General features: G+C 43.3%; 1 protein-coding gene across 1 annotated transcript in view; it reads right to left on the bottom strand.

Moving 5' to 3' along the window:
* Positions 1-1,579: 1,579 nt before the first annotated feature.
* itga5 (integrin, alpha 5 (fibronectin receptor, alpha polypeptide)) overlaps positions 1,580-12,085 on the bottom strand; it is a 32,685-nt gene continuing 22,179 nt past the window's right edge. The window contains exons 19-30 of the mRNA XM_044352220.1: positions 9,644-9,711; positions 8,004-8,154; positions 7,790-7,882; positions 7,253-7,332; positions 7,027-7,107; positions 6,821-6,926; positions 6,287-6,445; positions 5,548-5,655; positions 3,289-3,402; positions 2,497-2,598; positions 2,082-2,204; positions 1,580-1,955 (exon numbers count right to left, since the gene is read on the bottom strand). Coding sequence (XP_044208155.1) covers positions 1,872-1,955; positions 2,082-2,204; positions 2,497-2,598; positions 3,289-3,402; positions 5,548-5,655; positions 6,287-6,445; positions 6,821-6,926; positions 7,027-7,107; positions 7,253-7,332; positions 7,790-7,882; positions 8,004-8,154; positions 9,644-9,711 — 1,269 coding nt within the window. The 3' untranslated portion in view covers positions 1,580-1,871. The remainder of the gene's footprint in view (positions 1,956-2,081; positions 2,205-2,496; positions 2,599-3,288; positions 3,403-5,547; positions 5,656-6,286; positions 6,446-6,820; positions 6,927-7,026; positions 7,108-7,252; positions 7,333-7,789; positions 7,883-8,003; positions 8,155-9,643; positions 9,712-12,085) is intronic.

The following is a 12,085-nucleotide window of genomic DNA, read 5'->3' as shown; positions in this document are numbered from 1 at the left end:
TTTGGGGGGAGATTTTCCACTGAGGTTGTAAGTATTTTAACTGCTGCTGTGCTGTTAAAAAAAAAAAAGTCATCCTGGCCAGTGGCTGTATTTATGCGATCATGATCAATATTATTGCAGAATGGCTTAACCTCAATGATCTTAAGCTACAGAGGTGATAGGGATAACCAGGACTAAGCAGTGGGAAAGGTAATAACCAATTCATACACAAAACAAACATTCATAAATATACCATTCACACAAATGCATGTATGCATGAAGTCACACATGTATACATGCAAGCACACACAACTCCAACTCAGACATTGAGTATTTACATTTAAGGCACATAAAATCTATGTACATGACAAATAAAAGAAACCAACACTAAGCATTTTAATGTTCTGTCCCTGTAGCCTTTTGGTAGTGGGATGACTTCAGCCACTTCTCCTTCAAAACATGGGCCTTTTTTTTTTTTACTCAAAAGACAATCAAAAATACAGTATATCACAGTAATACACACTGTAAGCTGAAAATGGATCCTTCACACTCACACAGAGTGATGACCCTGCCTGCTCTCAGAGTAAAAGTCTCTGTCAAGGCTACAACATTGCTGATTGTCATGTCTTTGGTTCAAGACATCATTACGCTATGGCCATTACTTCTGTGGTTTCCATTAAGCGTCATTTGCTTGCACATGGTCTCAATGCAAAATGAGCCCAACACAAACCGAGCAGGAGTAAAGACAGTAAAATGCTCTCTAGGAGAACACCACTTTTTTTTTTCTTTTTGTTTTTTTTTTTTTTTTAAACAGAGACACCACACTGCTTCAAGCCCAATGTGAGGTTTCAGGTCTGTGGTGCTTCCAGTCCCATCCCAGTCGACTACAATAACAATGACGATGCCAGCATTGGTAACTCTGCACACAAACAAACAGGATTTAAACAAAGTGATCAGTAGGAGTCAAAATCAGAACTCAAAGGAAGGTCAGTCAGTCTTTGGCGTCTTTGGAATTAAAATCAGTAGATTTCCTTTGAGTGCAAAAACAACTCAACCCAGCACTGTCCACCAACCTGAGGCAGAGAGAGATCATTTTCATGAACAGTTTACAAACATCCATCCATGCATTATCTATACCCGCTTATCCTGTTCAGGGTGGCGGGGTGCCGGTGCCTATCCCAGCATGCATTTGGCAAGAATCAGGGGAACACCCCGGACAGGTCAGGGCTCAAATTATATAAAATACTTAACTTCTGTAATAAAAATTGAGCTATTGAGAAGATTTAGTTTGCCCACGCTATAGTCAGGTTAATGTTTTCACCTGAAACCTGTTAACTGATCTACTGTCAATAAAAATATGTGTTCAGGAGATATCAGATGAATACTCTCCCTGACAGGCAGCATGATTCATACCTCCTGGCTGCCACAAGTAACATATGACCATATCCTGTTAGAGGCAATGAACACAAAAGATAATTAGCACCAAAATAAGGCAGTAAAAGGGGTATTACACAACTCTCATCCCAAGAATCCACAAAAGGGAACCCAACAGGCATCTTGCTGCATCCACAGGCTGGAGGCCGGCGCTTTTTGCAGTCACTTTCTTTTAGTTCAATCTGATGTTAGCCTTGAGGCATTGAGAAAAGTTCTATTTGGTAACAATCCCAACCTGCCGACAAACAATACATAAATTAAAGAAGAAAAAATAACATTCATTTGGCGTGGAGATCTTTGGATTTTTGTCTTCCTCTAGTGCAGCACAGTGGAGTTCCAGTGGTCTCTCTTTCGCCTAACTCTTCAACTGCTTTCTGATCCACTCTACATGTTCCTTCGGGTTTCTCAGTTGCAATCATATGGCCAGGTACTGTGGTTCTGGTAGCTCTGGTTGACATTTAGGCCTCAGAAGCAGCCTGTGGTTTGAGTTGTGCTTTCTCCATGGCAGTGCCGTAAGGTAAAGATCGTTTAAAGAAGCCAAACTGCAAGAAAATAATAAAAAGCAGAAATTAGAAATGACCATGCACCTAATCAGTTTAAACACATGTTCTTAACCCATCACCAGTATACTAGTGTTTTAAAATGCTTTGTTTAACGGCAGCACTGACCTTGTACAGGACGTAGATGAGTAGAGCCAGAAGCAGCAAACCAGCCAGAATGGCCAAGATGATAATCCACAGAGGAACTGAGTTCTCAATATCTGGCTTGTTCCACACCACTGGGGTCACCACCTGAGGATGAGGGCACAGTTTGTCTTTAGGGTTGCAACTAACAATCATTTGGTGTCTTGTATTGTCTGACAAACAGTCCAAAACCACCCCAAAATATTACAATTACAGTAATTTAAGACAAAGAAGAGCAACAAATTCTCCAATTTGAGAAAAATCATCTAATCCATTAATTGTTGCAGTTCTATTTGTCTTCATCTCAGTTTAATTCAACAAAGAAAATTGAGATGATACTCTGCATACAGTGGGCCTGCTGAAATGAATAGACCAATGAACGAATAAAGATCTTGAATACCTTTTTGTGTCCACTGGGAGACTGTTTGGGTAGGATGGCATAAGGCATTTTCTTCACACTGAATCTGGCCAGGCACTCCAGCACATATTGCTTGTAAGCTCTCTGAAGGGAGAAACACCAGAAGTTACTTAGTCTACATCAGATACAAAATGCATGCAATCCACAAGTTATACACTAGATGGCGACATAGACCATGTGTCGCTTCCAAAGAAAATCCTTTTTGCATACCTATCCTATGAGAAGTTGTGACTACCAGATAATGAATTTTCAATACATTCACATATATGCCTTGGGTTACAGCATGCAGGGGGTGATAAATAGTCTGTGTGTAGCTCTGACATGGCAAGTAGAGAGAAAAAGCTAGTACACTGGTAGAAATTGCAACCAGTCTGGAGCAATCTACATACTGAGCTAACAACTGTTGTCCCATTTGTTGAGGCAAATATGTGAGACTGCACATACTGACAGCCTTAAGAGTCGATCCAGAACCAAAGCTGATGCATAGTCAACACAAACAAATATGAGACTGACTACTGCAGCTATTCATCTTTGCCAGCCGCACATTTGAGGTTTTGACGTTCAATGTTTGCCTTTTTGATGCTTTAATGAGTAATGACTATGTACTTCCTGCCAAAGCCTGACATGAGAAAATACACAGGCACCGGTGGGAAAAGATTAATCTATAGTGCACAGCCTTTTCCTCTGCCATGCCTTTGTCATCTGGTGGAGACATGTGTTCATCAACAGTACATGTCTAGTGATTTTGTAAGGCAATGTTCATCTCCCACAAACCTCAATGAAGGTCTCAGCCCAGACGCGGGAGTACACTTTGAGGACAGCAGTAGTCCCCTTCTCCAGAAGACCCACATTGCACTGGAGCGTCCAGCACTCCACATTAGAGCAGGACTACGGAGGCAGAAAGAAAGGAGTTAGAAAGATGTTGATTCAGTGCTAAATAAGTGTTGTTCTCGTGTATAGATAGCATCTACAAAAATGTTTTTCTCCCAAATTATAGTTAAATTAAATGCAGGTGAAGGTCATACAGGCAAATGTGAAAACTGGTAGAACAGATATGAGAGACAAATATCATCCACATTAATGCTGCAGGTCCAATAAATATAACAAAGAGTCCAATGTTATGATCCCTATTCCACGTCTGCTTCGAATTAGATTGAAGGAATGTCATGAGACTGTAAAAATGCTGCATGCACCACTCTCCAAATTATTGCCCAACCACTAAAACCAGCCCATTTTTCTCAAGACTGTAGAATACACTATCTTAATTACATCCCCATAATGCAGCATAGTACATTTAACATTTTAAAACATGCACACACACTAGTGTTTTAGAGCTGATCCTGTAGCCAGACCACCCCCAGACTGAGAGGTTTCGGCGGTTTCCTGCGGGAGCGCATTAGTTTACTTATTACACCGAGTAGGGCAAACACAGGAGGAGAAGAGAGTACCCGCCTAGTTCCTTCAGGCTCAATCTTAGCCAGACTTAATGAGGGTATTCAGACAGACAGGGAGCATATCAGTCCACTTCCTCTTGGTAGACCTCCTTGATGCCCCAGGGCAGCGGGGCCACGAGGGTTTGTGGAAATGACATGAGCATGGTCCAGTGCCAAAGATGCCTCAGACCCAAGTCCCACATATCCTCCCCGGTGGGATTATGTGGTCAAGATCTGGAGCTTGGGGCATAGAGGCTGTTCCCACAACTTCATAAAATAACAGTCTGGGCTGACTACACAGCTGCTGTATGCACGGGCCCTGCATAGCTTGACATAGCTGGATGATTAGTCCATTAATCAGTTTGTTGATCAACAGAAAATGCATCTGCAGAAAATCTGATAAATTGAACATATCAAGCAAAAATGCCAAACAGTTGCTGGACCCAGACTCTAAAATCTGTGGATATTAATGTTCTATGTAATTTCAAATACTTACTACTCACAAATACTGGCAAGATTTTGTATGTGTCGAGCCCAAACTAACTGTTCATCAGGCACGCAATAATTGCAAAACAACTGCCATGATATATGTATTTCAAATTAACTAAAGCACTACAACACAATGAAAATACTGAAGAAGTAATTAGGAAATGCCTTTTATTTTTCGATTATTAGTGCAAATACAGCCAATCCTTTGTTCTTAATGCATAGCTCAGCTCTTCAAAGACGAAGCAGGTCATCTTAAATTCTCACACTGTGACCTAGGCTGACAGCTTCAATCAAGCATTGCTAAACACTAACACACTTTCATCAAGAGACACTTTGAGACAGAGATGTCTGTCCTCTCGAGCGTAAAAAACAAAAGTGCCGACACAGGGGAAATGGGAGAATGGGTTCCTTCATACTAACGTGTCATTGGACATGCTTGATAAACGAGCACAGTTAGGAGCGACAGGCACAGACAAAGACCTCTTTGGTTTAGGCAGGTATCCACAGACGGAGGCAGAGAGAGCAGCTACCTGCAGCTGGGTGGATTAATGGGGCCAGTGTGGGGGGTTCAGGGGGCCTCACGACACCCAGAGCCGAAAATTACAGAGCAGTCTGTGAAGTAACCAGTGCATCACTGACAAAAAGTCTCCCATGTCCCGTGTCTTCTCGGCCTCTCCACCCCTCCACCACTACTAAAGGCTCTTTAATGTTAATCACCACAATGAGACAAGCCTGTGCCCTCTGACCCCTCCCTTTTAACGACATCATAACCTAATTACCCATTCCCAGGAGCCTTGTGTAAGAGCACGACCGGTGTCAACAAAATAGATCCAGACCCGCACGCTTTACAATGCTGCTAAATATATTGTGTCAACTGTTTGACTGAGTCTTAATTTTTAGTCGTGACCTGCCGTGTAAGTGACACAAAAAGGTTTAACTACGTAACCACATTTACTCTAAACTGTGAACTCAAGCTCCTCATTCTCTCACTTTCAAGTCACCAATCAGTCACCTTTTACATTAGAGTTCACCTTTTGGCCTGACGATGTTCACTCATACATGCAATGTGTTGTATTTATAGAAAGTGACAATTCTGATCTAAGCTTCTTACCAGGTTAGTCAAATGAGCGAGTTGATTCCTGTGGACGTCCCTCCTCTCGACTCGGTGCTCATGGGCCTTCAGTGCCAGATGAGGTGGTTCTGTAGATGTCTGTTGCAGCTAAGGGAAAAGAGAACACAAGTACAAACACCAACCATTAGCACAACACACACACTGACCTCACCATGCAGAAGAGCACACCATCAATATAAAACCTAATGTTAGCGTGACCCCAAGGCTTTATGTCATTAATCAGAAGCATGTGAGCTCTACTCCACATGGATTCCCGTGGAAATACACCCTACTTAGCAATTCACCAGGGGGAAAAAAAACATTCGATCACAGCTAAGACAGATGACCACTTAAAGCCTTGCTAAACATCTGTCAAGCTTCGAATGTCAACACAAACAACTGCAGTGAAATTTTTTGCCCACAAAATCCAAAAGCTATAACTTGGTCTAAGGGGGGCGTGTCACTAGATGTCAAAGATGAGTGAGTGTAATGCTGGGTTGAGGTGGTTCATCAAGCTGTGCTGAGCATAGGGAAGAGCTAGAACTTCAAAGCAGTGGTAGGGTAAGTGTCCTGGGTGGGGCTGAGAAGCTGGGAGGAGAAGGTGGGTGTGGGCCAGCTAGCAGGACGACCTAACTGTTAATCATACATCTGACTGGGAATCGGTGGGAGATCTTCACAGTGTGATTTCGCCTCATTTGACCCTGAGAGGTATGTGTCTGTGTGCATTAGAGTCACTCACTTTTAGGTGCAGGTGGTTCATGTTTTTGTCTGAGGTGCAGTTGATAAGGCCTTCTGTGGAGAACTTCAGAGGATAAAGGAGATTTTGACCTTGAATACGGAGGGGGCAGCGCAGCTCAAGCACGGTTTGGCTGATCCGACTGGGCCCGTTGTTCACCAGCTGGAGAGAGGAAATGAAATAGGAAACTTTAGTATGTGAAGTATTAGAAAACTTCAAGTGCAGCTTGATCGTGTCATATTTTAGTTGTAGCAGCAGTGTAGCTGTGAGGTTGAAACAGATTTTTTCCCATGCTGAGTCTGACATATTTTTTAATCTACAAATAGGCCACTGAAAGTGGAGCACTGTTGAATCTCACCCACGTGAAAGTGGATCTGCACAGCCTGAGAATAAATCACACTGTGTAATCTGGGGTATGTTTCTTTGTTTTTCCCTCATTGCTGCCCTGGGGATTCGCCTCGCTTTATGAACAGTAAGATCTGCTTTCCAACCCAATCTGCTCAGCTCCAGTGAGTCTGCACAGCTATGGCCGGTTACCTCATAGATGTGTTCCACGGCAGGCCCAACGTCCTGCTCCACCCCGGGGCTTTTGGTAGCCTTCCAGTTGACTGGCGGGAAGAAGACCTTATCTGGTCGAGACACACTAAACAGAGAATGGAAGAGTGAGAATATGCGTGGGGACTCAGAAGAAACTTAATGAAGCTCCAAAAGTTCAAATGAGGGAATCGTAACACTGAACTCACCCTTGTAGAATGACATCAGCCTGAACAACCACCTCCAGCTTGTAGGGCACAACCTCACTGTGGGAATTATTCTCATTTTTACTGCGGACACGAAACGAAGAAGAAATAGATTTTGATTAGCTGATGTCATTTGAGAGCTGTGGAGAGCAGCGCTGCTAAATCAGAATCAGAACATTTTCCATAAACGGTAACTGTCTCAGTTGTGTGTGTTCACATCAAGTTGTACCTGCGAATCTGCAGCTCAAACTGAACAGTTTTGTGTGTGTCCTTCAGTCTTGGCACTGTGAAGCGCAAACCTGCCCAAAGCTGCAAAGAAAAAAAATTCATTCATCATCATCATTGTCATTTAGAGCAATAGTTTCCAAAACAGAACATTTTCCATTAAAAATGAGTGGATTCTATAAGAATCTTTTTTTTTTTTTAATGGAGAAGTCAGCCAATCTCTCACAATCTCTTCCACAGACTTATTAAAACATGCCAGCCTATGACTCAGTCATTAAAAAGGGAAACTCTGCCCAGCAAGGACCTGAGGGCACAGATGGAGTCTGTACTTCCTGTCACAAGATTTCCACATACTGACTTTTCCTGTGCTGTTCACACCCAACTTGGGGATGACATATAACCCTTTCCTGCAAAGAGCAGGAAACCATGATGCTATGTCAACTGTTTACCACTATTAAACAAGCATCTACCATATCCTACAACCCTTAAATTCATCATGAAGGAAAAAAAAAGAACAGCCAAAAGACAGAGGTGTCCTTACACTGGTACCAGACTTCATCGGGTTTCCCAAATCACAGCTGAGGTATCTGGTCTGGTTCTCCGTCTCATAGCTACAGGTCAGCTGGGTTAGGCTCTGGGGACAAATGAGGACAAATTGGTCAAACCACAGCAAAGGACAACTGTAATCATGTCTTAAGGGACATATTAGCTCCTGGAAGTTGTTGGTTTTCACTGTGTTTTCAATCCCCTCTCACCTCATTATTGCGGGCAATACCACTGTAATCAGCTTCAGGGGGCAGCACCACGTACAGCTCTGACTCGTATGCCCCTCCCTCACCCTCATTCCTGGCGTTGAAAGTCAGGGTCAGCGAGTTGTCATCACCCAGGTAGACTTCCTTCCTGTCCCTGAGGACCCAACCAAAGAAAAAAATGTGATTACTAATAAGGTCAACAGTTAGGTTAACTAGTGTCAGAACTCCTCAGACAAATAAATGAAGGGTAAAGTTGTGTTAGGATGTTGTAAGTAAAGAATGACTTGTGGTTGCTGGCAAAACAGAGTGGACAACATATTGTTGTTGCTTTAATGTAGCTAAGAAATATTACGGATTTGTATTTGGTATATATATTTTGTATTTTTGGTATATATTGGGCAGCAAAAAACAATCAAATTAATCTAACGAAGCCCCCCACCCATTGAATAAACACTTTTCCGATGTGGTAATAAAGTCATACATGCTGTACAACAGAGCACAGGCCTATAAAACACCTCCCCCTTAGCTGCTCTCTCTCTCCACATGCTGCTCCACAGCGAAGAACAATGAGAAATTCCATATGGAGGGCCACACAGACGCTTTTAATTACAAGCCACTCTCATAAAGCAAGGCAGGAGAGCAAGAGAGAGAAGATTTCTGAAGCTGATCCTCTGTCGGCCTGCAAGTCAACTATAGTCTGATTCTAACTGGCATCGCACTTTTTAAACCAAACAAAGGCTCAAAATTAGAAAACACCACAAAACCTAAAAGCTACCCTGAGGGACTCTCGGTCTAACAGGTTATGTGCTTTTGGCAGTGGAATAGAAGAAACAACACTGCAGGAATGATGGATACTTTTTTTTCTAAAATTCCACCAAATCATGGCCATCCCGTTAACCCTTCCAACTACTATTAGGCTTCCATAATTTACTATAGAGCAGACAAAAACATCAAGCTATTATTTTAATTGCACTAATCACACTTTATACAGCTCAATTTCTGGGGGTTGCACTTGGATGGAGCGCAGCACTAACACGCACTCACAGCAGGTTATTCCATATGTGATGGATCAGCCATACGTTGAAAAAAAATGGAGGCAGATGGTAGATAAATATAGGAATGTGAAATCAAAATGACAGAGCGGAGTAGGGAGTATCGGGGCGGCTGTTATTTTTGAGAAAAATGCTAACAGATTTCTCGAATCAAAGTGTAGAAGGCAGGGTGCTCCTGACAGCTTCAGAAGCAGGCGAGGTTGGGACTCTGGTGCACAGCTCTCATACTTTCTAAACAAATCCCTTTCATCTCCCCTGTCTTCTCCCCTTAACTGCTTGTCATAGCACCTATAGAGCAGAGCTGCTTCCTGTTTTCAGAGGACGGTGTACCCGGACTCTCCTGCAACACTGTGGCTATTAACAGCCCCTCTCTGGTATGCTAAACCAAACAAAGTAGCGGAGCAACAAAAACAGCTGTATTTATGCTTTAGTACTCAAATCCAAGGTCGCATTTGCATAGTGGAGGTGAAGAGTTCAGCGTCTATGACCCTGCTCATAGTTTACCATGTATTCTCCACCACATTTTAGTATATTTCCTGAAATCCACATGCTCTGGGATTTTTAGAAATATAAGGAAATGAAGAGACTCACCCATGGACTGCCAGCTTCAAGTCAGGAACGCAGATGTTGTCCTCTCCGCAGTCCAACAGAATCTGAGCCTAAAAGATGCACAATGGGGGTGATAAAAGTTTTAATAGGGGCTGTAGTCCCATGGTGACCATACAATAGGTTCCGACTAAAAACACACATCTTTTACATGTGAAGTGAATTAGGCACACGAGATAAATCAAATATCTTTTTAAGGGAGACAACAGGATGAGTGTAGCAAGATGCGACATGTGGTATGACTAATACATTCCACTTCTGTCTCCCGACCACCATCCAACACCTAACACACACACCTGGACCGCAATCGTCCTTATTTACAAGGCATCATCACCGCACATCAGACAGTTAAAAACAATGTTGTGGCTCAGGGGGACAATGGCTGACTCAGTGAGCTCATGACAGGCACAGACACAGTCCCCTGAACCAGCTGTCCTGGCAAACACATGCTTTCTGTTTGCGACGTAAGAGGAGGAAATGATGAACGGAGGGGAAGAGGCCAGCCCAGAGAGACCGAGCCAGAGGAGATACTCCTGTGGAGCTGAGGACAACGCTGCCAGCTCCCAGCTCTCACCAGCGTCCCACATCACAGCGCCATGTGGCAAACCGCGCTTTCACCACATGCTATGCCACCCAGCAAACCACAGCAGTATAGGCTATATGATCATATGGAGAGGGAGGAGCCTAAGACCTAGAGGAACTTACTGAGACATAGGATATCTCTGTTGACCTGAAAACCAGAAGTGGGGGGGGGTTCAGAGATTACAGTGGAGGGAGAGACAAGAAAGGAACAGAAACACAGCATCTGACCGCTGAACGTGTGGCAGGGCAGCGGCAGGGAAAGCCTTGCGGATTGCTAAATTGCATCCCGCTGTGACCGTGACAGTGTGATGATGCTCATGACGATGAGGATAATAAATAGAAATGGAGGAGGAGATTAGAGAGAGCCAAGCGCCTCCCTTGTCATTACACCATCCAGGGGCTCTAATTATGGACACCATGGTAACCGCCATGCTAACTTAGCCACATGTGCTCCTGGGCCTGTACGTCTGTGTAGGTCGGGAAAACGACATTTGCAGTTTAACAACAACAACACTGACATCAGCATGTGACATAATGAGGGCAGGCAGGCGTCATGCAGTAAAATCAAAACTTGGCAAAATGAGTGGAATCCATTTATCAAAGTCATAATCATTTGATTTAAATGTTATTATTTTAAGAACAATGAGGGCATGGATGCACAATTGCAGCCCTTTTCTAGTTCTTAAAAGGTGACAACAACTGATCTTTCCTGATTTTGCATAAATGTATGCCTTCGTTCACGATCTAAGAATGATACCAATTAACAGATCCATCATAATACCATAAATCTTCGCAGAGACATGTGGAATATGTTAAGATGAGAGCGAGAGTGAGGCTCAACCATTTCTCATTCTCACTCCAGTTTGAGGAGAGCAAGTACTTGGCAGAGTTGATGAAATGTTACATAGCCTGCCACACATTCTCAAAGCATATGTGGAAATAAATAGGGCATCATGTGTCTGATCAAGGCCAAGGCTGCAGTATAATAGTCACCCTTCACTGTTTATACACTGTTATATTCAAAGTCTAAAGCAAGATTAATGAAATATGTTGGCAGTTTGACATTACTCCCACTCCCATTTTACACATACGTATACATATCAGGTTTGCCCTCTTTGGATGTTTGGCAAAAAGGGGATTTTTTAGGTTTAAGGTTGATTTTTTTTTAGCTCAGGCTTGTCTCAAGGTCTCGGTTCAGCAATAGACCACATCTGTTGGAGGCCCAAACCGCTTTGATATCTAGTAAGGACATCAATGATAGGGTTCAGTCCTGATCCACCAGGAAAAAGATCCACACCAGGATAGAGAGAGATATTGAGAAAGAGGGGATAAAACTACGCTCATTGCCGTTCCCTGAATGCTCCAATCCGGTGGCTATTGCTGAACTCACATATGGTGCACGCTGTGCCACGGCTGAAATGATGCCCAAGTGTTAACATGTTGAGCCAGCTCTACATGCTGCCAGAGGAAAACTGGCAAGACGAAGAGAGATTTCAACCAGATGGGCAAATAGCCCGGCACTGCCCCACCCTGAAATATCTACTAACCCTCTGTGCCTGTGCAGCTCTGGAACGAGTCACCTATGTACCTTAACGCAACCGAGCAGGCCAAGAGTTATTCCTGTGGGGACAGCTAAACACTCCACTCTACATGTGCCTCACATTTTCATTTTGAAAACAGCTTTCCAGACACGCTGGACTTCTTCCCAGCAGAGCACTTTAGAATTTACATTAAAAAGAACAGACTCACTCTTTCATCAGGGACAGGAGAGAGTCTGAGTAGCTGGCCCGTGAAAAGGAGAATAATTACTCAATGTGGCGGATATTCTTATCATCAGCTCAGAGA

This window comes from Thunnus albacares, chromosome 5, assembly GCF_914725855.1.
Source record: "Thunnus albacares chromosome 5, fThuAlb1.1, whole genome shotgun sequence".
NCBI lineage: Eukaryota > Metazoa > Chordata > Actinopteri > Scombriformes > Scombridae > Thunnus > Thunnus albacares.
Note: the sequence above shows the minus strand (reverse complement) of the source record. Positions and strands in the feature narration are given on the sequence as shown.